At 35.4% G+C, this 27631-nt stretch overlaps 3 protein-coding genes and 1 pseudogene across 7 annotated transcripts; 2 read left to right on the top strand and 2 right to left on the bottom strand.

Annotated features, from left to right (window-relative positions):
- The first annotated feature begins 757 nt into the window (after positions 1-757).
- On the top strand, positions 758-3814 carry LOC114168200 (metal tolerance protein 10-like). Its single transcript, XM_028052939.2, has 6 exons — positions 758-968; positions 1059-1171; positions 1467-1712; positions 2621-2701; positions 2866-3096; positions 3211-3814. The coding sequence occupies exons 1-6, from the start codon at positions 785-787 to the stop codon at positions 3556-3558; spliced, it is 1203 nt and encodes a 400-aa protein (XP_027908740.1). The 5' UTR covers positions 758-784; the 3' UTR covers positions 3559-3814.
- Positions 3815-5950: 2136 nt separating this feature from the next.
- On the bottom strand, positions 5951-12338 carry LOC114173967 (uncharacterized). Of its 5 annotated transcripts, none has more exons than XM_028058679.2 (5): positions 12180-12338; positions 11970-12101; positions 8690-8798; positions 7477-7600; positions 5951-7358 (listed from the first exon to the last, which is right to left on the bottom strand). In XM_028058679.2, the coding sequence occupies exon 5, from the start codon at positions 7337-7339 to the stop codon at positions 6089-6091; it is 1251 nt and encodes a 416-aa protein (XP_027914480.1). In that variant the 5' UTR covers positions 7340-7358; positions 7477-7600; positions 8690-8798; positions 11970-12101; positions 12180-12338; the 3' UTR covers positions 5951-6088. The 5 variants fall into 5 exon arrangements, with proteins under 5 accessions (XP_027914480.1, XP_027914477.1, XP_027914479.1 ...); XM_028058676.2 differs by having other exon boundaries at positions 5951-7349; XM_028058678.2 differs by having other exon boundaries at positions 8690-8761.
- A 4717-nt stretch (positions 12339-17055) lies between these two features.
- Positions 17056-20728, top strand: LOC114173631 (uncharacterized). The gene is made up of 6 exons (XM_028058122.2): positions 17056-17913; positions 18002-18079; positions 18279-18377; positions 18967-19159; positions 19329-19747; positions 19982-20728. The coding sequence occupies exons 1-6, from the start codon at positions 17581-17583 to the stop codon at positions 20207-20209; spliced, it is 1350 nt and encodes a 449-aa protein (XP_027913923.1). The 5' UTR covers positions 17056-17580; the 3' UTR covers positions 20210-20728.
- An 18-nt stretch (positions 20729-20746) lies between these two features.
- Positions 20747-24501, bottom strand: LOC114173630 (pentatricopeptide repeat-containing protein At3g62890 pseudogene; annotated as a pseudogene).
- Between the last annotated feature and the right edge of the window lie 3130 nt (positions 24502-27631).

Genomic DNA, 27631 nt, shown 5'->3' with positions numbered 1-27631 from the left:
TGTAGGAAGAATTTATAGGGATGCAAAAGGTAATTTTCTTAATTAAAGTGTACCATGTGCAAATCTCGGTATTTTTTTATCGCAGAAGTGTCATGTCAGAAAAAAAGAAAAAAAAAACGTTTTGTTACATACATGATACATGTACAATACTATTTTAAAAAATAAATAAATGAATAGCTGCGACCCTGCATTTTATTTTTTAAATGTAACCATAGATGAATCTCATTATAATAATCTAAATATATATTATTTCATTTTACCAAATTAAAAAAATGGTAGTAGAGAACCTTATTAAAAACAAAAAAATTTATTCCAGTAAGTCCTTTTCAATCTAATTAATTAAGCTTAGGGTGCTTCCTGGTAACTAGAGAAAGAATTAATTGCACTGCAAATAACCCACGAAATTGATAGTTTTCTTTTTTTATTTCAATTAACAATTAGAAGTTGAATCCTCTTAACAAAAAATAAAAAATTGAATCTAAGATGTGAACATTGAACACCAAGCATATTCCCAAGATGGATTCCGTTCATATTAACATTGATTACATCAACTCAAAGTCAATTTTTTGTTCATAAACATAGTATTTTAGACACAAAGATATGGTTCATGCCAGAACAAAAATGAAGCATGGTTCATGCCTTCTTTAGTTTCATCATCATTAATATTATTCATTTGCAATGACCAGGTTTAAATATTCCATATTACCTACTATAGTAACCACTCCACTTTCTTTAGTTAGTATATATAGCACACACAAGTGCTTAGGATTAAAGCATAGCAAAGATGGGAACTGAACTTCGAACAGATTCCACAGACTACAGGACAGAGCTTCTTTCCCCAAATATAGCAGCAGAGAATGTGTCCATGGCTAGGCAACCTTCATGGAGGATCAACATGGATGAACATCGGTTACCAGAAAGGCAAATGGACTCTCATTTTGGCTTTGGATTCTTCATCAGAACACTAAGTATGTATATGTATCAGTTGACATTTTTTTTAATATTCTCTTTGTGAAATTGACCTTTCTGAGATGAAATTTGAATGTTTATGATCTCAGAAAGACAAAGGAAACTTGCTGAGTATTACAAGAGGCAGGAGAGGCTTCTTAAAGGGTACCAAGAAGTGGACTCATACACTGATTTGGGCATGTTACCAGGAAATCAATCAGAGGTTTTGAAGAAAATATGAACTTTTGCTAATTTCTTGACTATTTTTTTTGGGGGAGAAAGTGCTTTTCATTGACTTAATTTTCATCAAATTTGGTTCGGTTTCTGATATTTTCAAATTGATGAATGGATTCTTCAAGTTTTTGAAAATATGTAACTGTGACTGTTTTCTATCTATCAACTTATTATTTAGTGATGATAAAAAACAGATTTAGCAAATAGTAAATGACCAAGAACATTTTTCCTTAAAAGGGTGTGTTTGATGATGCATATGTGATTGGAAAATTTTGATTGCTCAGGATGATATGAAGGAACTTGAAAGGAGTGAGAGGGTGGCAATCTATGCATCTAACATAGGGAACATGGTGCTGTTTACAGCAAAAGTGTATGCTTCCGTTGAGAGTAAATCCCTGGCTGTTATTGCATCAACTCTGGACTCACTATTGGATCTCTTGTCAGGATTTATACTTTGGTTCACTGCTAATGCTATGAGAAAACCAAATCATCACCAATACCCTATTGGCAAGAACAGGATGCAACCTGTGGTAACTGTTTTCTCTTTCATTTAGAAGTTTAACAAATAAAAAAGTATGGCTTCATATATATATATATATATGCAATACCAAACATCCATGGAAAGGGAACTTGCATAAACAAGTATTGGTTATTTATGTTTGGAACTCAAGTGTGAGTTTAGTTCACACCTTAAATAAAAATGAGAGAGTTGAAAAAGACACAAAAATTAATAGATTTTGAATTGGAAGTGATATCAATCCCTAAAACTCACATCTCGTTGTTTTTTAATCTACTTGATGAATCCATCCACGAAAGACTCATACTATAGAGTTTGATCAGAAAAAGAAAAGCCATAATCTGAACATATGAAAATGCAGTCTAGTGGCTGGTGAATGTATAGAAAAATAGGATAATATTTGTCACTGGAAACAAAATCACACTTCACATTCATTACACATCAGTACAAATAGATAGAAATAGAAAAACAGTTACAGACAGCTACGAAACTGTTATTGACAGTTACAAGATAACAGTCACCGAGGTGAATTTAAATCATACCTTAAATAGAAATAAGAGTTGAACAAACATATAAGGAAAAGGAAGAAGATACACAAATTCACAGTTTTAAGAGTTTTAAGATTTTATATCAGAAGTGATGTTAATCCCTTATATAGATTAGAATTATCTTATCATTGTTAAATCTGTCTAATAAATCTCTTCTCAAAAGACTCATCAATATGGAAAGGACTCATTTTGAAGGGAAAATTCCTAAAAACCTAAATGTGAGTTTAAATCTCACATTTTATAGAACTGAGAAAGTTGAGTAACATGGAAAAAGAAAAAAAGAAGATCCATGAATCAATTGTCAAAGTTTTAGGTTGAAAATAATTTGATATTGTTTTTTTTACTCAATTCTTATTTTGATATATTTGTACAGGGTATAGTTGTGTTTGCATCAGTTATGGCAACTCTGGGATTGCAGATTTTGTTTGAATCAGGAAGAGAAATCATCACAAAGGTACAAATAAAAATTAAAGTGAACAAAAAATCATGATGGAGAATGAACAATTTATGTGTGATCTTTTTCATGAAGAAAAAAACGAAAGAAGATTAGCATATGTAATCAAGTAGCATTGCTTGATAGATTCTATGTTAACACAATCTATGCTTCATTTATAACAGACTCAGCCCGAGAGGGATCCAGTGAAAGAGAAGTGGATGGTAGGGATTATGGTGACAGCCACTTTGGTAAAAGTTGCACTAATGACTTACTGTCGCAGGTTCAAGAATGAAATAGTGAGGGCCTATGCTCAGGACCATTTCTTTGATGTCATTACAAACTCCATTGGTCTAGCCACTGCAGTTTTAGCCATCAAATTCTACTGGTGGATTGATCCTGTTGGAGCCATCCTGGTATTAGTTGTTAAATTTTTGAACATTTAATCACAAAAACAAGTCTTGAATGCAAGTGTTACATATATTTGAGGCTATGATGAAAAGTAATAACATGAATGGAATGGAATGCAGATAGCCTTATATACAATAAGTAACTGGGCAAAAACAGTGATGGAGAATGTGTGGTCATTGATTGGTAAAACAGCACCAGCAGAATACCTTGCAAAGCTAACATATCTGTGTTGGAACCATAACATGGAGATCACGCACATAGACACTGTGAGAGCCTACACATTTGGGTCCAATTACTTTGTGGAGGTAGACATTGTGGTGTCAGAAGAAATGTCACTTGTTCAAGCACATGACATTGGAGAGACACTTCAGGATAAGCTTGAAAATCTCCCAGAAATTGAGAGAGCCTTCGTCCACATTGACTTCAACACAACTCACAAACTCGAGCACAAGCCCAAGGTGGTGTAGAAAACCAAAAGAAAAATATTAGGCCATGTTTTAAGAGTGAGTAGTTTGGATTTGATTAGAATTTAGGCTTTAAATTTTGTTTAGTAATTGTGCATTATAATTATCCTTGTGAAACAAATTTATTCTGTGAAAGTTTTCTTGCAAAAATATTAAGGAGGGGATAAACGAGTGGAATTTTAATGTACATTTGTTTACTCACATTATATTCATTATCATTAAATAAAAATTCCATATGTAATGATTTTTCTCTCTTTCATTTTAGTGACTAAAGTTCCCTAGCATAGGACATGGACACTTAATCTCTTCAACGATATTTGGTTACTTTCAACATTCATTAACTCTTATTAGTATAACAGTTAAAATAATAATGATTTTGTTACCAAATTAAATATATTTATTTCATATTATGATTATTTATTATAATTTAAAAAACATACATGTAAAATAAAATAGTAATCATTACTTCTTTCTCGTTATATATCGTAATGCTATTCAAAACTAATATAAAATATTTATTCCATAATAGGCGTTTTTTTCTGTTACTAATTCTTTACATATAAAATAATAAATATATATAACTGTAAAATAAAAAATTGTATGCACTTCCTGTAAACAGTATTGTGATAAAATAATAACTATTCAAGAAAAATAATATCAATTACTAATCACAGTTTATTAAAAATAAATTATGTGATTATCTTATTCATAAAAATTAAAAATACTACATTATTTAATTTAATTATGCAGTTAAAAATAATCTAACTATCTTAACTCCAAAAAAAATCATTATTACATTAATTATCTTAATTTATTTTTTTCATTTCAACACTAAATTAACTATAGCTAATAATAAAAGTAAAAATAAAAAACACAAAAAAAGTCAAGAATGTGAAAGTTACAAAATTTGAGACACAAAATTATGGTAATGTTTGTAACATAAAACATACTTATACCCCTTCTTTTAAATATTTTTCTAGAGTTTATCTCTTCTCAGTAATTGAAGGTAGTTATGTTTTTCATTTACATGCTTCATAGTATAATGATTCTCCCATATTCATTCCCGTAAATTAATTCTTCCCAAAATTAAAGTGTTTGAAATATAGCTGATCGCTAACAATCGCACACCTCTACCACTCTGTATAATGGTGCCCCCTAATTCTATTAATTTTCAGAGCAACTGCAATATGTTTGATAAAATGCCCGAGATCAAACAAGCATATTTTCTTACATGCATTAGATACAACTAGTAACAACTTATGTCTTTTAACCAAGTGATGCAAGTTTCGAATCTAGCTAAAGTAACTTCAAATATAGAATGAACTAAGTTTGAAACACATGGTGCCAATATGCACACCACTAAGCAGTTGCCGATGGAAGCACCGAAAGAGACAATTATTCATGAAGTGTAAAACAATTTTATTTGTACAATACTCAACTTGAAGGTAAATACTGCCTTAAATAGATATTAAACAGCTGAAAAGAGACAATTCTTACAACCCCTACCAAACAAATACCAGACCTCTGTTATTGATATCAACTGGACCACAAACACCGACAGGGACATTGTCACAGTAGGCACCATAGTTATGTTTGAATGAAGAGATCACTGATAGTTACCAAAAGAACACCAATGCTGACATAACTAATGCCTTTATGAGATGTGTGTTTGTTACTTACAAGTAAACCAACAGTGCCACTGAATTGTTATATCTCATTTTCCCTAACCTCAAATTGATCTAGACTCATAGGTGAATGAACAAGTATTGCCCATTTTGAGCATTTTGAGCATACTAGTAATCTCGGAGTACATACATGAAATGAAGAATATATGATTTCAATATGGTGAGCTTCTCCAATAAAAGTTAGAATTGGATACGAAATTTTACAGTCAGGACTTACTGTTCTATTAGAGTTCACTCCTACCTTAGCATCATGGACCAAATAGGGTTGTTTCACAAACATCAACACTGACCAAAGTTTTGCCACAGGTTAGAATAGTTAATACCCAAAATTCTGAGGACACAACCTATAACCCAAAATTGAGGAGTCCATCTTTCATTTGCACATGGGGCTCACGCCTCCATTGCCAATTCAATCTTGACCAAGGTATTAAAATTCGCACCTTGGAAAATAAGACCGTGTCCTGATTTATATATATACCACAAGGCATCCCACAACATTTTTAAAGCAAAGAAAAGACTAATTATAGTCTTGGAAAGTGGTAGACTGATTAGTTGCATCACAAGTACACCGATCAAAAGTTAGGAAAAAAAAAACCTATAATTCTATTTGCCATAAATGCTACGTAATCAATACCAATAATTTATCCAATATAATAGAAAAAATTAAACTAATTATCTTACTCTATAGAGTTCATTTTAAAGGGAGATGGTTGTGTAAGAAAATTTCTTTGACTTTTGATTGAATTACCTTAAAACATAAAAAGTGGTTTTCATAGGCAACTGCTAATTGGGGACATGTAGGTGCCATGAAGTATGATCAGATGATGAAGTGATACAATAATCTCTATTCAAAGGCAAATTCCATGCACAAAGTATGTGTTACCTCTATACCTAAGAATTCTATTGTCAGCTCCAACACACCACATATGGCCCTGCAAGTCCAAATGCCCTTTCATTTCAGCCATTTCCCACACAAACTTGAAAATCCCAAGTGCCCGATCCAACTGCTTCACACCACGCCCAACCATCTTCTCACTATCTGAAGTCAAGATTCTTCCCATAAACAAGCAAAACCTGCCATTACTTCCATTGACCCCACCGCACATGTCTACTTCAATATCTACCACCCTTCCATAGAGGTAATACAGTAATAAAGTGAATAAGCAACGAGAGGAGTGACCCAACATTTTGGAAAGCTTCTTCCTCACAAGGCTTTCTTGATGCTGAGCTTCCTTATATCCAACATTCTTGTCAACCGAAACATCCCTTATGTGCAAAAGCCCCTCCTTCGTGATCTCAGCCTTAGCTACATGCAACTTTAACCTCGTTTCCTTTCTACAGCATTCAATCAGATCATTGAACATCACAAGAACATCTTCCCATTTTCGTGAGTCGGTGAAATCAACTTTAGAAGATGAAAGCTTCATCCATGAAGAAGACCCAGGATCTGAAAAGACACCAATTTCAGTCAGAAAGTTCAAACAGCTATGAACAATTTGGGCACCCAATAAAGCATTGTTGTTTAAGCCCCGAGAAGACAAACAATCCAAATCAATTGCAAAACCATTCAGAACTTCTTTAAGTGCACCAGTCCATATGCGATGCTGAGTAACCTGGGAGCAAACTTTGTGACGAACCAACTTCCTTTGTTGAGCAGAAACATTAAGAAAGTTGCTCACTTTAGTTAGTGAATCAACCACCATAGGCTCTCTTTCAGTTGCTTTACCAAAAGGGGTAAAAGATTCATTTTTTACATTTGAAACAAAAGAGGCCAGGACATGTTTCATTTTGTGTTGAACAAATGTCGACCCAACATACCCACGAACAAGGGACTTGAAAGTACACATGTCACGCTCAATGTCATCGTCAAAAAAGGTTGAATTGCTCTTCACATCAATGAGTCTACCATTAACTGCATCCACATTTGCTAGTAAATGGGTCAATTCCTTCACCTTGGGAAACTCATTATGATACCATTGTAGGCTGAGAGCATCATTTGAAGTGTGATAAAACATCGAATTCAGGTAGAAGGCTGCAAACTTGTTGGTTCTAATAAAATGGTTTCCATAGTAACGTAGCTCCAAAAATCTACAACCCATTGTGCCGAAACTAAGTCACCTTCCAAGCAAGTAAAACAAGACTCAAATGACTGTAAGAAATGGTACTTGTGACGCATCAACAATGAATGTAGAAAAATAACAAACACAAGAAGCAAGCAAACAATCCATTCAGTCACCTTGGGACGCATGGCCACTTTGACCGCATCAGCAAGCTCTTCGACACCTTAAGCATCAGAGCTCCTCACCAAATTCAATGCCTTTGGCCATATAATTTCGCCTTCAGCTCAACCTACGTCTAACCTAAACCATGCAGCAAATAAAACAGACAAAAAAGGAAAATAGACTAAGGATTTACCATCACTAATCTTCAAGAAAATTTCTCATTTCCAAATGCAACATCACAATACTAAAAAAGAGACTATCATTTAAAGCACTAGAGCTCCACCCACTACAAGAAAAGCAACAAAAAGTGTCCCAATAAAACCCTCGCTCCAAACCAAATACCGACACTTATGCAACGGCTTAGCGTGCGGAACGAGCCCTTTCTTATACTAGGGTGACAAAGTCATTATAACTAGGGTTGTCAAGCCGTCTCAGAAAAGCAAAGGTGAAACCCAAGCTTAACTCGTCACGTTCCTTTTTTATTTTTTAAAAAGTATTAATAGTAATTAGGGTTATGCCCTCACTAAAATCTAATTTTTTAAAAAGTTGTTGTTTTTTTGTGTGGACTAAGCCCTTGCTAAAGTTTTATTTTTTTTAAAAATATTGTCTCTTGCATGGGCTAAGCCCTCACTAATGTTTTACTTTTAAAAAAATATTATTACTTGCGTGGGTTAGGCCCTTGCTAAAGTTTTATTTTTTTAAATAAATATTACTTCTTGCGTGGGTTAAGCCCTTTCTAGAGTTTTATTTATTTTTTTAATATTGTTATTTGTGTGGGCTAAGCCCTCGCTAATGTTTTACTTTTTAAAAATATTCTTACTTGCATTGGGCAGGCCCTCGCTACAGATTTAATTTTTAATATTAAAACCTTTTGTAGCATCAGTTTGGGCCTCGCTACATATATAATTTTTAATTTTTATACCTCTTGTAGCATCAACTCTTTCCATTGAAATTTAAATTAATATACCATTTAGCATTGGAGAACCAATGCTTGTTCAGTAAAAAAAAAATCAATGGTTCCTCTATTTAATGGCCAAAACCAAAATGCATACAACCTAATTGAACAAATATATATCCCAATTTCGTATCCAGAAACCAAAATGCAAAAACCATACTAAGTAAAATTTATATACAGCTACAAATCACATTTAAAAGTCTCATAAACTATTAATATAACAAACTAGCTAATTGTAATTGAAGATAACAATTATTTAGTTTAGCCATTACCTTGAGATGAAACTGACCAATCAAAGAAGCACACTCCACCACTTCAGCACAACGTCTTCACCACCAAGGTACCTTTTTTTGATGTTGTGATCAATTATTAGTTTAAATTCTACACACAAGCAAAAAAGATAAAACTGTGAACCTAGCTCATAGGTCTTGTTTTTTAAGTTATCCAACTCATTATTGTAGTACTTCTATAGTTAAACATAAGTAAAAAAAAAATACAAATGGATGGACTGAAATATCTGTTTTCTTGTTTTTTCAGCATATGGCCTTTGTATGTCAGACTCAACAGTGTGCCCCTATCAGTAACAAGGCAATGAGCAACATAGTTTTCTTGATAGGAACAAACATATTATGTCTAAGCCAAAATAACTCAGACTCCAATCACAAAGAAACAAGGAACACATACAGTTGGATAATATAACAATAAAATTGGGGGAAGCAAGAAAGTGCATTGCAACATCAAATAAGAAAAACAAAGCACTAAAAGAGATATACCAATTACAAGCCATGGCAGCCACACTTTTGTGAACAAGAGCAGCCACAATTTTCAAAGAGTTTTTTATTTTGTTTATTTAAAAAGAACCTTTGATAAGTTGTTTAGAATTAGTCTTTTGCTCTATTTGCTGAATTTTAGTCTTTAATGGCCTAATTGTGAACGCAATCTGATAAAGGTACTATATAATGAGTATTAAATCAATCCTTATATAAAATAAACAAATCTAACTTCCAAAATGTTATGTTTAATGAGTTTGGTAACATTGCCAGTATAAAATATAACCAATTGCCTGTGACTTGTCAGACTCTTAGGCTATCAGTCACAAGCAACAAAACAGTATGGCACTAATTTAAATGAAAAAAATAATGCTAGATAGTCAAATATGGTATTCTTTCTTTTTCTAATCTTGGCACTTATCTTTGGTGAAAGAGGAATTTCGGCTAATTTACCTCAAGGCCAATTGCGTGGTGTCTTTTACCTTTACCAACTTCGACAAACATTAAATACAAGAGGACAAGTCAATCAATTTAAGCAAAATTATTACCTATGAAATACAGCTACAGGGAGGCAACAATAAGTACTTGTCAAACGTAAATCTTTATCAATACCATAAAAATCTTATAGTTCTATTTATCTATTGTTTTAAAGTTTTATTTAAGATTGATTTATATCATTATTGTGTACTTGTTAACTTTGAATATGTTTTTGTTTGCTCTTTTTGATTTTTTAGAGTGGTGACTCAATTGTGGGAGCAGCAGAGGTAGTGGAGAATGTAGGGAAAAGGGCAAATGAAACAGTGGTGGCTGTGGCGATGAATGGCAGGACAGTTGATGGCAGGACAGCAGGAGAACGGTGGTAGGACTGTGACAGTGCTGGAACCAGATGAGGATGTGGCATTGTAGAGTGTGTGAAGCAGAGGAGGTTGAATTCAGGACTCCCCTATCGTTGGAGTAGGAGCCTCAACGAGATTCGAACTCAAGACATTGGGTTTGTTGTAAGACTCAGATAGCATTGTTACGGAAAGGTTAACCCATTTATACAAGACCCCAAAATTCCTTTAACACGCACGTAGACCAATGCCGCACGGTTCGGAATTTCTGTCATGGCTGCTTCAAACCACCACCCCACAACACTCAACACAGCTGTATCTTAGATAACCAAATCATATTTCTGACATAATCAAATCATATCTTCAACAGGATCTATTTATAGATCTGATGTGAAGAGAGGGCTGTCAATGGACATTTGTAACATTACACCAGACTGAAAGAATACAATAACTACCTCTGTTAGTTTTAACAAATTGCCTCGGGATTAATTTGTTCTAAAGAAAAGCTACCTTTTACAAACTAACTCTACAATATTCACCACTCCCATGAACTCAAGGTCGTTGAGCTAACATGGAAGCCCATTCACTTTTGAGTTTGTTCTTAGAAACAAAAATCAAATAGTGCAGAGAGGTTTGGTGAGAACATCTGCTTATTGATCTTGAACAGGAATGTGCTGAACAAGAACTTTTTGGCAAAAGCCTTTTCTTGGGCAAAGAACAAATTGATCTCCATATGTTTTGTGTTTTGTCACAGTAAATAATATAAGTTGAAAAATGAACTTGAAGTTCTGTTAGAAGTGTTTGACCCGAGGAAATTCATCAGTAACTTGAGTAAGACTCCAATTCTCTGCTTCAACATTGGAACTTCCTACAAGTGGTTGTTTTCTGGACAATTACGAGGTAAGATTTAATCCAAATACAAAATATGGGTTCCTCTGGTAGATCTTTTGTTAGTAAGATAAGCATCCTAGTTAGCATCATAGGCGGCATAAGGGTATAAGGTTTTGACCAGAAGCAGCATGTTAAACATGAAGTCCATGATTGAGGGTGCCCTTAGGTTACCTAAGAATTCTCTTAATAGCAACTCAAGAGGCTCGGATAGTATTGACTTTTTTTCACATAAAGCTTATTTTGGGTTTGGTGAAGATTTGTTCCATTTTTGAAGTATTTAGACCTAAACATCACAGGGGAGAAGATGGCTTATTCTTCAAGCATATTTTCTTTTGCAATAGGTCTTTGATATACTTGCTTTGAGTAAGTAAAACTGATGCAGTAGGAAGGTGTCTGACTTCAACACCCAGAAAATAATTAAATTGCCTTTGTTTGAGAAAGATGAGGCTAGTGCCTGTAAGTATAATATCATTTACAGAAGGAGCTGATTACTGTATTTGAATTTTCTAGAGATAGATGTCGTCTGCTGCATTTAAATTCTCTTGGTGGGTTTTGGTTTGGTTTCCCACATGCTGCATATGATAGATACTGGTTGTAGTGACATTGCTTTGAATGCAGCAAAGAAGATTGCAAAATTGGTTGCAAAGTCAACCATGGCTAAGGTCGATACCAATGTTGTGGACACAGTACAATACATATGTTCTGAGGATTTGGGGCATCTTGGAGATGGCCATGACAGTTACAATTGAATATGACACTATAGCTAAAAGTTTATGGAATTATATGTTGTAAATTTTAGTTGGAGTTTACGGCTGTCTTTAATTTAGGAGTTTTGCTTTCAACTTTGTTGGATTAAGGTGTTAATAAGCATCTCCCTTAAGTAGAGTAAGTTTAAATTCATCTTTTTAATTCACATTTTAATCTTGCTAATCACCACATATTGCTTTAACATTCTACAAAAGCAGAGCTAAGTGGCAACCGGTAACACACAATTACCATTTTCAAACTATGAGCCAACTAATCAACACAATACCAGAGGATTTTGGGAGATGGCTTACCAGATTTGTGACATTATTCACCTCACAGCTCGCAACCACACTTTCTTCGTGTTGTCCACCCTTAGCTCGCCAACACATACCCGTTTTTCGCCGCTTCAAAACGACCAGTTACATCACCCAACTTTCGAAGACCTTCCACGGCCAAAACCTTAGCTTAGTCACAAAGAGTTTATTAAATGATAACATGGGATTTGGGAGCATAATGCTTACCAAATAAAAAATGGAAATGTAGGAATCAGCAGAAACGAGATTTGATCGAGGCAGCAAGAAACGAGTTTCTCTTCTTCACCAGAGAAAATATGCAGAACAGAGGGGAGAGTCTTCGCGAGTGAGAGGGAGGAAAAACGAAAACCCTTTCATTCTACATATCATTATTTTGATTATATCATTATACATGTTATCATTATTTTTATTTTATTATTATTATTTTAATTATAAGTATATATAATATGAGAAATAGTTTTAAAAAATGTATATAGGAATCATCACATCACATGGTATAACTAACATAAAAATATGTATAAATTATATGTATATATTAATTATTTTATATATCATAGGAATAATTAATGTATAATTTTATATATCTTATAATTAATTGTACATTAGTTAATAATATATATATATATATATATATATATATATTAATATCACTATATTTGATTATATTCCAAAATTATAACAATAATTATATCAAATGTATTTATGATATATTTTAAATTAGTTTTTCCCTTGTATATCTTACTTCCTCGTAGCAATTGAATCATTTTATTATATTCTAATATTTGAAAAAAATAGAATCCTAAGCTCTTACCCATGAGATAGAAAAAAAAAAGTGGCTAACGAAGGCGGGAAGGAGATATGAGCAAAGGGGGAAAACCAAAAGATTTGGGAAATGTAAGGCCGTGAGGGAGGAAAAAAGTTAGAAATGATTTTTGCTCACATTTTTTAAATAAATTATTATTTTTGTTTTTAAAAAGTATTATTTGTTTGTTAAATTATTATTTTTTTTTTAAAAAGTATTATTTGTTTGTGAAATTTTTGCACATGTTCTATTTTTTTTATTTTTATAAAGTTTACTTTTTATATATAGTCATTGTGACCTCACTTATGAGATGTTTATTTATTATTATTTCTAAGATATTCAAGCACATACAGAGCTCCTTCACAAAGTCCAAATATACAAAATTATTATCATACTTCTACTTACACTATAATCAGATCCTAAATATTAGAAAGTCTTTGACAGGTGGATCTCTCGATCTGGACCTACCTACCTTGTAAAGACACCCTAAGAATTCTAGCACATCCCTTACATATCTAGATAAGAACTCAAATTAATTCAATTCAAAACTTAATTATAAATTTAAAAATATTATTATTTACTTTCCCAACCTATAAATCTCTTTTAATATAATATATATTTACAAAGAGGAAAAAAACACATAAATAAACACTGCCATAGTTATGGTTTAATAAAACTAACAAATTTATAAAAACAATACAAAGAGTTTGCTAAAACAAAAAATCATTTAAAAAAATAATAGATATAAAGGGTTAGGTCCTCACTAAACTAATTTTAAAAAAGTAATACAAAGAGGGCAAAGTCCTCGCTAAGATAAAATTAATTTCTAATTAAGAAATAATTAATAGAAAGGTTAAATAATTGCTAAGCTAAAACTAATTTTAAAAGATAATATAAAGAGAGATGACCCCTAGTTAAACTAAAATTAATTTTAAAAAAACATAGAGAGGGGGTCTCCCTAATGGATTAAATTTTTAATTTTTTTAAATATTATATTTTATAGGAAGTTTATGCTTAAAACTATTTAATTAAAAAAGAAATTTTTGTTAATGTTCAATAATATTTTAAAACATAATACATAGAGAGGGTTAGGTCTTTGTTAAGCTAAAACTAATTCAAAAAGTAATATAAAGAGAGATAAAGTCCTCGTTGAGATAAACTGAATTTTTTAAGTATAAAATTATTTAAAAAATAAAATAGGTAGAAAGGTTATACTAGGGGTGTCAAAACGGGCCAGCCCGGCCCATTTTGACCCGGCCCGATTTTGGCCCGTATTAAACGGGTCGGGCCGGGCTGGCCCGACATGGTAAAACGGGTTACATTTTTTGGCCCGGTCCGCGGGCTGGCGGGCTGGCCCGCCAGTTTTTTCTGATCTGTATAATTTTTGGCCCAATCAGTCATATTTTAATTTTGAATTTTTTCACATATGTACAACAACAATGATCTATTATCACAACACAAAATCAGTCAGATTCTCACTTTTCTTACTACAAGAGGATTCTTTAAGTTTTACACTATCATCCATATCCTCTTCAACTACATCAACATTCTCAGACTCAGTACACATATTTTCAGTTTCATGATCTTTACTTGGAGGAGGATTAGAATTAGACTCATGCTCATCCATGATATTAAATCTGATTCACTAAATCCTAATACAAACAAAACAAATAGAACCACAAATAATGTTCAGCTTTAAAAGTGATTCAAAAAATCAAATACATGTCACTAAAAAATCAAATTCGACAAAATTCAGCAAGATCAACCTCCATACACATTATTAGTCACTCAAATAACCGAGTCACTCAAATCAGGGCTTGTACAACAACATAACACCATCAATAGACATATGAATATGGAATTCCTTAAAAAGATAGTAAATAATTCATCAAAACAGCAAGGGTGGTGAATAACAGAAAATCAAAACAGCAAGGGTGGTGAATAATTCATCAAAACAGCAACACAATTACACCATTATACAACAGTCCAGTCCAACACATGGTTACCTGAATATTGCTCCAATCCAAATAAGCGGCAGCAGCTACGCAAATTGAAATTGGGGAAGATTTAACGATGAACATCCATTAACGGCAGCAGCAACAGCAATTACGATTCATGGTTCACAGAATGGGTCGTGGTGGTCGGAAATCACAAAATCAGAAATTTAGGATTAACAAAATTGGGAATTTAGGTTACAAATCGGGTGAAATGGAACCACAACTCAAATTAGGAACATATTTGTCTTCGCGGTGGTCGTGGCGGTCGGAATCGTCTGCCAATCGCAGTCTGACGGTGGCTCCGCTGTTTTCGCGGTGGTCGTGGACGCTGTTTTCTCCAAATAGCGAACGCCGTGGTGGATGTCAAGGTGGAGGAGAAGAGAAGCGGGTATGGTTAGCGACGACGACGTGGTGGCCTGTGTGTTTCGCGGTGGCCAGCGGCGACGTAGCCAGGGCAGACAATGGAAATCGGAGAGAGAGAGTGCGCGGAGGGAGAGATTGGGTGGGTGGGTGGGGAGCGCAAACAGAGAGACAGTGAGTGAGGGGTGGCCTGTGTGTTTGGCGGTGGCCAGCGGCGACGTAGCGAGCGCAGGAAATCGGAGAGAGAGAGTGCGCGGAGGGAGAGATTGGGTAGGTGGGTGGGGAGCGCAAACAGAGAGACAGTGAGTGAGGGTGAGGGATGCTGAAATATGCACGTGGGTGGGATATTTTTAATTAACTGGTACGGGCCGCGGGCTGGCCCGTTTTGGCCCACGGGTTGGCCCGATGGGCCAGCGGGCTTGACGGGTCGGGCTGTATGGGGTTGGCGGGTTGAATTTCTTGACTCGGCCCATGTTTTTTTTGTCGGGCTGGCGGGCCGGCCCGTCGGGCCCAGCCCATTTTGTCATCCCTACTTAGACCACTTGCACCAGTTAGCAACCCCACTGGAAAAGATCCTAAAAGAATAAATCTGCACTCCCTACCTTGAATCAAGGGGTAGGTGCAAGTGGTTTTGGATGCATTGGAAATTGGAAACCAAAGCAATCCACGCCTCAAATTAGGAATCTTCCACTTTCTATCGTCCTTGAAAGAACCGTGACTCGTGAGGTGATGAAAAGAAAACAATTTGCTTCAATTTTGAGATTGTAAATTTATAAATTGTGTTGTTACGTGTAAGATTTGTCGTTGAAAAATCAAATCTTATTTATATTAAGGCTTAAATACTTATATGGTACTTATTTTTGTAGTGTTTGTTGTGGTTGGTTCTAATTTATTTGGAATCAGGCTACCATGTCCTTTTCAAAATTCTATCTCACATATTTATACACTAACAGTTCACGTAATTAACAAAATGAAAGACATAATACAAACAGCGTTAGAGAGTAGGTGGAACAGAATGTCTAAGAAATTTTGTTAGGATAGACTTTTTTGGTTTTTTTTTTTTAAAACTTGGCTCCGATACCATATTAAAAAGTGGAGTTTAAGTCTAACTCAATTTCACACAACCGGCTTGTAAGATGAGGTTTGTACCTCACTTACATACTATGAAATTGTCTTATTTTATCTTTAGTCGATTTGAGACTTCCAACATAATATTCGCTACTCATTTAAATGACATGACATAAAATGATCAAATTAAACACATTAAAAAAATGAAGATCATTTTAAACATTCCAAAAAAATTAAGATCAACGACACTCAAGACTACAAAAATGAGTACCAAATAAATATTTAAATCTTATATTAATCACACAAAAACAAAGTCTTCATTTGGACACGTGTCGACAAACAAAGAACTTAGAAATATATTAATCTAGTAACTCTGTTAACAAACTTAATATATTGGATCTTAATAATTGATGGACCTTGACAGTGATCTGAAATTTTTTGATGATTTATTTTTCTTGAAATTAATGCGAACTTCTTTAAAAATAATTATCTATTTTATTAATATTATTTCAATTTCTATATAGACAATAAAACTGCTCAAGAACGGCACCTTCGTGCAACTGGTTTCTTTTTTTATGATAAGAAAGATGTGAAAAAGGAATCTGTTTCAAACGTCGGCTGCTATCATTGACCACAAAATAGTTATCCCCAGCTCATTTCTCGTGTCTCGTAATATTAGCTTCACATCTTATTTTCGTGTGAAAACGCCACCTTACGTATGAATCTCTTTGGTGTGACACATTATTATGCCCCCCTTTTCTTTTGGTACTATTTTCCTTATGTTATACGATTTTCCATTTGTCCACTCCATATTGAATTTCCTGCTTTGTATTCTCTCAGATCACTCCAAATCCCCAACAACAAAAGATGACATAAAACAATAACCATTGAATTTGTATCCCTGGCCTACATATATTCACCAAGTAGCCAGTACAGTTTCTGTGACATCATTGATTATTAATTTCCCATAACTTATATTATCTTTTTTTTTTCTTAGTCTAGTTCCCATACGTTTTTTACTTGTCATTAGTAATCGCTTGTGTCAGGAAAACTGCTTTCTTACGCATGTGCATCATCCTGTATTAAATTGACTATAATGTGTTTGTTTTAATGTTGAGGTAGAAATTATTTATTTTTCATGTTCCTCTCCATTCATAATTTTCTATCACCGTACACAGATTCTCCCTCACCATAACCCCTCTCTCTGTACTACCAAAAATTTTCTCTCCGACCAATCAGTCACGTGACCACACATTACCTCTTCCACAATTCCATGAGGTTTGTATTGGTGGCAGCTGCATGAGTCAACCTGGTATTTAGTTGGGTGTTCAACGCGGTTTAAGGTGGTTAGACAAAGTGTTGTGGTTGTGTTGTTGTTTACATGGAGAGAATGAACAGTGGGGGTTCTTCAATCAGAAGACGTTCATTAAGCATATCAAGTCACGTAAGCTATCATACAGATAATGATGGTGAGAATGAGAGTGTTTCAGAGGCTGGAGACATTGGAGATCGAGCTCTTAGAAGCAAGAGGTTTAGTGAGAGCAACAGTTTCCGTTTGTCCTTTGACAACAGGTCAGAAAAAGAAGCTGTCGTTTCCATTCCAGAGGAACACAGATCGCATCCCAATTCCTCTATTAGGCCTTTGCCTCCTGCTTTCACATCCCTTTCCCCTCTTTCCACTGATGGAATTGTACGTTCTGAAGACATAGAACATGTGAGCTTCAACGTTTGATTTTCATGTCGTCCCGAGATTTTTGGTTTCTGTGATTTGGTTATTAATTAACCATATGATCTATTTTCAGGACCCTCCTAAAGGTTTGCCAGAGTTCCTGGACTATACTTCATGTTTGGTTCATTTAGCGGTTTTTGGAATTCTTGGGGTAATATCTCCTAAACTTTTGCTGGTGCATAATGGATTACTGGTATTTGCCATTGTTTCAATTAAGAATTCTATTGCTGAATGAGAGGCTATGGCAAATTTCAGCTGTGACAATGATACTCTTTTTATGGTCAAATTTATATTATGACATGCAGTTATCCACAAAATTCTAATACACAAACCGTAAAAACAATATGCAGGTCTTAACGAGATATTTACTGCATAAGTTATTTGGCCCTGGGGTTGCCCATGTGACAAGCGACCAAACCATTCTTTATGTTGATCTTCCTGCTAATATGGTGTGTTCCCTTTTCCATCTTCAATATTTTTGCGTCTTGGTTACCAAGAAATTTTGATGGGTTCACAAAGACTAACACTCCAGGGTTGTTTTGATGACCAGGAACATAAGTTTCAGACATTATGGTAGTAACTTGCTTCAAAGAACAATGTATGTTAAATTCTTAAAATCTATTGCTTTTCAAACAAGAGAGAAATTTTGTGCCACCTTTAAAGATAGAGTCTATCAAAATAGCAATGTTTGACTCTTGAGCGTCAAGTAGTTATTCCCTTTCTCGTTACAGAAGATTATCTGGCTTTGTATTTTCACTTCTTAAATCCTTAATCTACAGTGTACATACACCATTGAGCAGTTTTTTAAATCTTGTTATAGTAGAATTAATCTGTCCTACTTCTTAAATTTGGTGTCGAGGGACACTAGATTCCTTTATGTATAATGCAAATTCGATTTTACTTTTTCCATATATAACCATCGTGTCGAAGCTTCAAAGTCCAAACTTAAAACTTAGAAGTACTGTTAGGAAATTTTGGTATTCACTCGTGAGGAAGCTGATTCAGACAATCTAATGCAAATTTTAACATTCTTTCCAGATTGGTTCGTTTCTTATGGGTTGGTTTGGTGTGGTATTCAAAGGAGACATATCTCAAGTGTCAGAGCATCTAGCTATAACAATAACAACTGGTTACTTAGGAAGCCTTACAACCTTCAGTGGTTGGAATCAAAAAATGCTTGAACTCAGTGTTTCCGGGCATTGGCTCTTCGCTTCACTTGGCTTTCTTTTAGGTAAACGAGTGGATTTATAATATTTTTTGTTCTGAGCTATTTTGTTTCAAGCATAGAATTTATTTATTTTTGGTTCAAAATTTATCCCATAGTGGATGAGTTGATGATTTTATTTCCTTATGATGCTAAATTGATAAGATGAATTTGTTTTACAACTACAAATTTTCAGGTTTATTTCTCATTGCATATTCCATCCAGTTTGGGATTGAAATAGCCAAGGGTTTTAGGTGGCTCCTCCACCGGCTGGGTATTAGTTCGGAAAAAGATGTTAATAAGATGAACTGCAAAGTAGACAGCTACCGTCGTCAGTTGATAGTTATGGTGATGTTCTTGGTTATATTAGGCATATTGTGGGGTGTGAGTGGTGCATTAGTAAAGGCTGAGTTCAAGCACGGTGGTAATGCTGCACAGTTATGGTTTGCTTGCATGGTTGGACGCATGGGTGTGTGGATTAGATGGTTCTTAGCAAGGTTAAACGGGCGTGGATTGGGAAAGGAAGGGTTGTTTAAATGGATTCCATTCGGGACTTTAATTGCCAATGTATTAGCAACTTGTATTATGGCTGCACTTTCCACTGTGAAGAACGCTGTAAGTTTCTTTGTCATCATTCATGTTCAAGTCCCCTCTAACTGCATTGCTCAATCTCTATGCTAGAATTCATAGACTCATAGGTTCCGAATTAGATATGACAGTAAGACTTATTTGTGTTGGGAAATTGGCTTTTGTTGAACTTCTTTGGAGAGTACCATGATTAATTCTTGCCCTTATTATGTCTGTTATATATTACATAAATCATAAACATTATTTACTTGTCTGATGCAGGTGAAGACCAGAGATTGTGATACTGTTGTAGCAGGAATACAGTTTGGCCTAATGGGGTGCTTGAGCATTGTCTCTACTTTTGCTGCTGAGTTTAATGCAATGAGAGAAAGCAATCATCCCTGGAGAGCCTATACCTATGCCGTTATTACAATTTGTGTTTCATTCTCATTGGGAATACTAATATACTGCATCCCTGTCTGGACAAAGGGGTTTGACATTGACACGTAGAAATTGAATAAGGCAAACTTGTTTAGGCAACGGCTTTTTTTTTGCCGAGAATGTGTTGGCAGTTCAGAGAAGCAGAGTAATGTGTCTATACTATTCTTCATAGTGAGTTCTGTCAATATTATGATTGGCTGTCAAACGAGAATTTCAGCTGATAGATCACGTCTTAGATGTCATTTCTTGATGTAAAAAAGCGAACAGAGGAAGTGTGAAAACGTTTCAATCGTGTAATAAATTCATCATTAACATGAGTTTTCACAAAAATTGTGGTATTGTAGGAGTGAATACAGCTGAATGAAAGGTTTTCATGCACTCCTTATTGTTGACTATTCAATCAACTTTGCTGCATGATTAGCAAAGATGCTGCAAGTGCCAATCATTCTTTGGTGGATCGTTACAATAATATCACAGGCTTCGATTTGTGCCCAAGAAATGTAATGGTATTGAGATATTACAATGCAAATGAATGAGACATATTTGAATGACTAAGAATATGCATGAGATGAATTAAGAACTGTCAAACCACGTAGAATGATCAAATTTGTTCTCAAAAACCAGAACTTGAAAAGAGCCTAGAACTGGTCACAGGAACTGGCAATAGCAAGTAAAAATTATGTACAAACTACCTAGACTTGCCTAGTCTAACTATACAAATCACCTAAAGTAGCAAGTAACAAGGGCAGCTCTCCTCAAAAGCTTCTGGCTGGCGCAGGTTTCTTCAAAGTGCAGAATCTGTCTATTGGAGTTCTTCAAAGTTGGTAGCAGGTCATCATTTCAGGATCAGCAGGTTTCAAGTCTTGGTCAACTTCTCTGGCAAGCTTCTCATGTGAGCATTCAAATACCGCTGGTCAGGTTCAACACACTTCCTTCAGCAACTTATGTCACTGGACCGACTGCTCACTGCACATACTTTCACAGCACTAAAATCACCAGCTGAACATATCATCTCAAATGTACTGCACCTTCAATTATCAGCACCTAAAATCTCAATTTAAACAATTCTACGTAAAAACCACCCCACCACCTAAAAACCTCTCAGTTACCTTGTTCAAGTACATCCAAACCTTCATCAAACTCCAAGAATACCACCCGTTTGTCGAGGCCTTCTTGAGCCAAAAGAAAGCCAAGAACTAATCCAAGAAGCATCCTTGCTCCTTCTTCTCCTCTTTGCTTCCGCAGCACTACTGCAAGTTCTTGATCTCAAGAACCATTATCAACCTTTCTTAGTCGTGCCTAATCCATGTGAAAGCTTATCAACCAAGGAACTTATTCAAAGAGTCAGACCCCCCCCCCCCCCTCGTTGATCCAAGAAGGTCTCCATCCATCACTCACCCAGAAAACTTATTCCGTTAGTCCAAGAAACCTATTACAAGCCTAAGGAAAGAGCTTGGTTCAAAAAACAAGTACTATAGATGAGTTCCTGTAATAACTCAACTGCTCAGGAATGGCCATTGAACCAGAGATGATGGTGATTGAACGAGAATTTTTGGAATTTTGCAAACTTTCCCAGAGACCAATCGCTGAATGCAAACTCAATTAACATTGCCATAAATCATTTCTCTTCAGGAATCTTGTAGTGATATTATCCTGGACTAGAAGGTACTCCTTATCCGTCATTCTTTACCAACAAGATCACAAAAATGAACAAAATTTGATTCCATAGCTTGATATTTGAGTCAACCATGAAAAATTGAGTGTATGTTCCTGAAACGTAAAATACTCACTCACTTTAATAGCCAGGATGCTTTGTTACCAAAAGTCCATACAGGAACAAGCTCCATGCCTAAAGTGGTGAAAGCGATGACGATCCCTTACCACAATTTCACGATCAAATGCTTTGGAGATTAACTTTACAACAGTGTGGCAATCATTACAAATGCGCAAGTTCTTCATAACTCTGATTGGAGTTGGTGGAGCAATAGTGATAAGCCCAAAGGCGACTGCAAGTTTCTCACTGTGCCTGAAAAGTGCAGTTTCCTTCTCTTCATCGTCTATGTCTAGTGAAACCTCACTTGTGGTAGGTACATAGCCCTCAATCTTTAGTTTTGTTGCCACTTCATCTAACATGTGCGCAATATCACTTATTTGTGGGTGAGTCTTATCTCCAGCCAAAAATTCATGAACTATCCCATTTACTTCAATCATGCTACAACCAGGTGTCTTTACCACCCCATGTTGTGTCATAATTCCCCTAATTTCGAGAACATTGCCCCAATTTCCTTTTGAAGCATATATATTTGACAATAATACATGGAAACCATCATGGTTAGGCTGAAGCTGAATAAGTTTTCTGCCCACCCTCTCTCCCATTTCATGGTCATGGTGTTTTCTACAAGCCCCAAGCAAGGCACCCCAAGTGGCAACATCAGGTGCCATTGGCATACTCTCAATCAGTTCCTCCGCTTCTTTAAGAAAACATGCACGTCCAAAAAGATCAACCATGCATCCGTAGTGCTTAATATTAGGCTCTATTTTGTGTTCGTGGATCATGGAACTAAAGTAGTGACGCCCCTCATCGACTAGGCCCATGTGCCGACAGGCCCCAAGAACTCCCATAAATGTTATCTCATTAGGAAGTGTATTACTTTTTTTCATATCTGCAAACATGTTGAGTGACTGTTCTACCAAACCATTCATTGCCAACCCAAGAATGATTGCATTCCAGGTAGAAACCCCCTTTTCCTCCATCGCATAGAAAACCTCCAATGCATTTTCCACACACCCGCATTTCACATACATGTCTATAAGAGTGGTGCTCAGTATAGTGTTAACCTGTAATTTATTTTTATTTATATATGCATGAATCCATTTCCCTAAGTCCAAAGCAGCCAAATGAGTGCAAGCCGAGATGGCACTCACTAAAGCAGTTTCGTTTGGCCTGACCCCATGAAGCTGCATTTCTTGGAACAATGCCAAAGCCTCCGAGAAACATTCATGTTGAGCATAACCAGATATCATGGCACTCCAAGACACAACGTCCTTCTCCGGCATGGAATAAAACAACTTCTCAGCATCTTCAATCGAACCACACCTCAAGTACCCAGAAATCATCGAGTTCCAAGATATTAGATCCAAAAGAACACCACCATCATCAAAAATTCTTTGCGCATCCACTATCTCCCCGCAACTAGAGTACAAATGTATCAAAGCATTCTTGAGACTAACATAATCTTCAACCCCAACTTTCGCCGCCAAACCATGCACCAACCTCCCCATCTCAGCATTCAAAATTCGCGAACACGCGGATACAACACTAACCACAACGATCTCATCCACTGCCACCCCACTCGCCTTCATCTCCACAAACAAAACCAACGCCTCTTCACACATCTCATTCCGCTCATAACAAGAAACCATCGCACTCCACGACACCATGTCCATATCCCTCCCTCGAACTTCATCAAAAATCCGCCGCGCCTTCTCCACACACCCCTTCCTTCCAAAGAGCACAATCATGGAATTCGAAGCAATGGTGTTCCTCTCCGGCATTCCCCTATACACACGTTCCGCCTCCTCCACATTTCCCGCCTGAACATACCCCGCCAAAACAGTATTCCAAGAGACAACATCCGACACAGGACTTTCCTCAAACACCTGGCGCGCACTGGGCATGCTCCCACATATTGCATAGAAGTTTATCAGTGTGTTCCAGACGTACACATCTTGATGGAAACCAAACCTCACGACATGTGCGTGCAGCTCCCTTCCCTCGAACTCGGACACCCGGGCAGCGCAGCATTGAAGGAGAGTTGGGTAGGTGTAGTTATCGGGTTTTGCGTGTTTCGCAAGGAAGAGCTTGTAGAGTGTGAGGGCTTGGTGGGGGTTGTTTTGGAGTTCGAAATGGGCGCGCATGATGGTGTTCCATGTGAAGGCGTTGGGGTTGTGAAGATGATTGAAGATTTGGAGGGAATAGTGGAAGGGAACGAGAGCGGAGCGAGTAGAGAAGTTTATGAGTCTGCTTGCGGCGTAGGGGTCTGCGATGAGGCCGGTGAGGATCGTTTGTGAGAGAATCTCTTTGAAGTGCCTCGGCCATTCGCACCGCTGCGTCTAACGTCCACACCTTCATGCTTCGTCTCCTGCTTCATACTTCAACTCACGCGTCTTCATTTGCTCACTACAAGAAAATAAAGGATTAGCGTCGGCCAAAAATGGACGCTAAGGAGCTAAAGCCGACACAAATTCAAATGTATTGTCGGTTCAGTGTCGGATAGAGAACCACGAAAAAACCACCGAAGCTAATTCAAGATGTGTCGGCCAACGGACACTAATTTGAGTCTGCAATAGCGTCGTCCAGTTGACATAAATGAATAGCATTAGTGTGGGTTAGCCAAAGCAAAACAATAAAAAAATATAATAAAACATTAATAATAGCGTGGGTTAGAGAACGTTAAGAGCAAATATTATTTTAAAATATTCGGACGAAGTGTGGGCTGACCGACGCAAAATATAAAAGATATTCTAAGGGAGTGTGGGCTAGCCGACACTAAACACATATGGTTGGCACGTGATCGATGTCTATTCTTCATACCATTATTCATCCAAAACATATTCTATCTTTTAAATGCTCCTGTTTCATCTTATACAAACACTTATACTTTATATTCAAATTCATATATCTACAAATCTAAACTACCCAAAGGATCATTATATAAGATTCACAACAAAACTGCAATGGCAACCATTTTCTAAAACTTTGATTCATGCTTTCCCATTCAATTTCCTCCCAGAAAAGATAGAGGATTATGGGTTGTACATTATTAACAAATAAGACATGCATGCCTATATATTCTATGAATGAAAGATTTTAAGTACCAAAATCTATGCATGGCTTAATAATGAAACTCAAGATTTCGGAAAAATACAACTGTGTGTGGTTCTGACATTTTAGAATCACATTTTGAAGGCTAGGAAGGTTATAAAGTTTTGGTGTGTGGTATTTCTTGTCCTTCACCTTTTTAGGGGAAACCAATATACTAGAGGCCTATTCTTGGAGTCCTAAAAGAGTCTAAGTCCTAACTGCAGTGTTTTGTTTTCAATTTTATTCACAACTTGTTAACATTTTTTTTGTTCACTCAGAGTATCAGATCAAATAAGATTAGATTTGATTAATCAAAACTAATGATTTTTTAATAATGTTTGTTAACAAAACACCTGCCTTCACTTAACCATACAATTTGAAATTCTTGATGCCAAGAGAAATCAAGAAATCCAACAATAAACCCAGCCCTTAAAAGCATGCCACCATTCCCACATACATTTACATCAATCAATAATCAATAAACCTATGCAAATATATATCAGGGGTTGGGAAGTTACCAAGTTATTTCACAGACCACTGTAATGATGCCAAAAGGGACCAACTTCCTCACCCTTGTGGTCTACACCAAAAACACCACTCCAACATTGCAGGACCACCATTCCAACACTGCAGAAACCTATGCCAAGAGAAATCAAGGAATTTAACAACTGAAATTAGTTTCAGATTAAATCCCAAACACAACATACGGTTCTTCAACATAACATATACCCTTGCAAAACTAAAACTAATTTTAAAAAATGGTATTAAGAAAAGTTCAAACCCTAGCCAAGAGAAAAATAATTTTTAAAAAATCCAAAGAGAGGGTGAGGCCTTCGCTAATGGATGAAACTTTTATTTTTTAAAATTATTAAATTCTATAAGTGGTAAGCTAGTCGAAATATCTTTTGTTGCGTCCATGAAGCCGACACTTATTTGTCTCCAATTTTTGGCCCACGCTATTTTCTGATGCTAAATGAATGGATTCTTGTTGTGATCTATTTGCTGCCACTCCTAGTAATCTTGCAACCAAAGAAACATCAATTCAAAGTCAAACAAAAAGTCCACTAATCTCAATTAGATGTTAGCCTCCACACTCAAAACTTAGAACCCAACATGTAATAATCAAAACAAACAATACCCAATGAGGTAATGCATAAAACAAATAAAATCTTGATTCATTTTGCAAGATCTTCTCTGTAACCTAGATGAACAATTTGACTTCCACACAACATAGGAGTAAAAGGGAGCAAACAAAAGCAAGAGTGGTTAGGAGGGAGACCTAGCTTTGGAGTTAAGGCTAGAAGCAAAGCGATACACAATGCCCATATGAAATGAAGAGAGAAGGTAAAGAAAATGAAGCAATAAAGCACCCAATGCAAATGAAAAATGAGAGAGGGAAGAGAGTTTGCGTGGTGTTTGTGAAATTGCAAGTTTTTTGTATCGTAAAATTGAGATTCAATCACTCTCTTTTAAATTGCAATACTAAAAGAGATTTTGGTAATTTGGTAAAACCCTAAGCACAATAAACGAAAGAGAAGAGATGAATAGTACCAAGCAAACCACACACAATTCAGCTTCGACAATGACCGAGTCAAAAACTCATTGCTTAAGGTTCATGAGAACGATGAAGCGAAGAACCGGAATAGAGGGAAAATAGCAACATTGTTTCCTCGGTTCTATTCAAGTGGATTATGTAGTAGAAAAAAAACCTATGATTTTTATTTAATCAAATGATATTTCTTTAAAACTAAATAATATATGTAGAACTTGTGATTACTTATAAATTAAAATAAATTACATGAACATTTCATAGGGCTCTTTTCTAATTAAATAGTTAATGACTAGTAACTACTTAAATAAAACCTATATTTAACATCATTCGCATTATTTATGCTTAGTACTGCAAAATAATATTATAGCATCCATATTTTTCGTTCATGTTTTCATCATTTTTTTAAGGTTAAATTATACTTTTAGTCCCCATTTTCGTAGCAAAATTTGAATTTGGTCCCTCAATTAATTTTTATCTCAATCTGGTCCCTATTTTGGGAAATTTGACCCAATCAAGTCCTATCCGTTAATGGTGGAGTAACGGTGTTAAATGGGGTGCCACGTGTCAGCTTCAGGATTTTTTGAATTTTTTTTATTTTTTTTTGAATTTTTCTTTGAATTTTTTTTTATTTTTTATTAAATTTTTTAAAATTTTTTAAAAAATTAAAATTTTGCCACGTGTCAAGCGGACATTGTGCCACGTGGCAGTGACAGTGCCACGTGTCACTATTTGGGAGGTGTCATTTTCTCATTCTCAATTTGGTCCCTGTATTTTATTTTTTGTCTCAATTTAGTCCCAATTTTTGTAAAAATTGTGCAATTTTGTCCCTCTCCAAATTGAAACCAAATTTAATTTCTATATAAATATGCACAAATATTTCTATCAAAATTGATATTTCAAGTAAATATTTTTACCAAGATTAAGTTTATTTTAATTTATATTTTACGTTAAACTTTATTTAAAATTGTTTTAAAGTTGTTAATAGAAAATAATGTTAATAAAAAAATTCATAAATTATATTGATATTTTATTACATTATACTTTAATATTGTTTTTTATTTGAATTTATATTTTA

Source organism: Vigna unguiculata, chromosome 2 (genome assembly GCF_037176805.1).
Source record: "Vigna unguiculata cultivar grain cowpea cultivar isolate G323 ecotype 2 chromosome 2, ASM3717680v1, whole genome shotgun sequence".
Lineage (NCBI taxonomy): Eukaryota > Viridiplantae > Streptophyta > Magnoliopsida > Fabales > Fabaceae > Vigna > Vigna unguiculata.
Note: the sequence above shows the minus strand (reverse complement) of the source record. Positions and strands in the feature narration are given on the sequence as shown.

What these genes read in the sequence shown, in the direction of transcription:
- LOC114173631 (XM_028058122.2), top strand. Translation starts at nt 17,581, where the DNA reads ATGGAGAGAATGAACAGTGGGGGTTCTTCAATCAGAAGACGTTCATTA. An exon ending in GTTCTGAAGACATAGAACAT is followed by an intron (nt 17,914 to 18,001) that starts GTGAGCTTCAAC and finishes ATCTATTTTCAG; the next exon opens with GACCCTCCTAAAGGTTTGCC. An exon ending in TTTCCACTGTGAAGAACGCT is followed by an intron (nt 19,748 to 19,981) that starts GTAAGTTTCTTT and finishes TGTCTGATGCAG; the next exon opens with GTGAAGACCAGAGATTGTGA.
- LOC114168200 (XM_028052939.2), top strand. Translation starts at nt 785, where the DNA reads ATGGGAACTGAACTTCGAACAGATTCCACAGACTACAGGACAGAGCTT. An exon ending in GAAGAGAAATCATCACAAAG is followed by an intron (nt 2,702 to 2,865) that starts GTACAAATAAAA and finishes CATTTATAACAG; the next exon opens with ACTCAGCCCGAGAGGGATCC. An exon ending in ATCCTGTTGGAGCCATCCTG is followed by an intron (nt 3,097 to 3,210) that starts GTATTAGTTGTT and finishes AATGGAATGCAG; the next exon opens with ATAGCCTTATATACAATAAG.
- LOC114173967 (XM_028058676.2), bottom strand. Translation starts at nt 7,532, where the DNA reads ATGCTTAAGGTGTCGAAGAGCTTGCTGATGCGGTCAAAGTGGCCATGC. An exon ending in AAGTGGCCATGCGTCCCAAG is followed by an intron (nt 7,350 to 7,476) that starts GTGACTGAATGG and finishes AAGGTGACTTAG; the next exon opens with TTTCGGCACAATGGGTTGTA.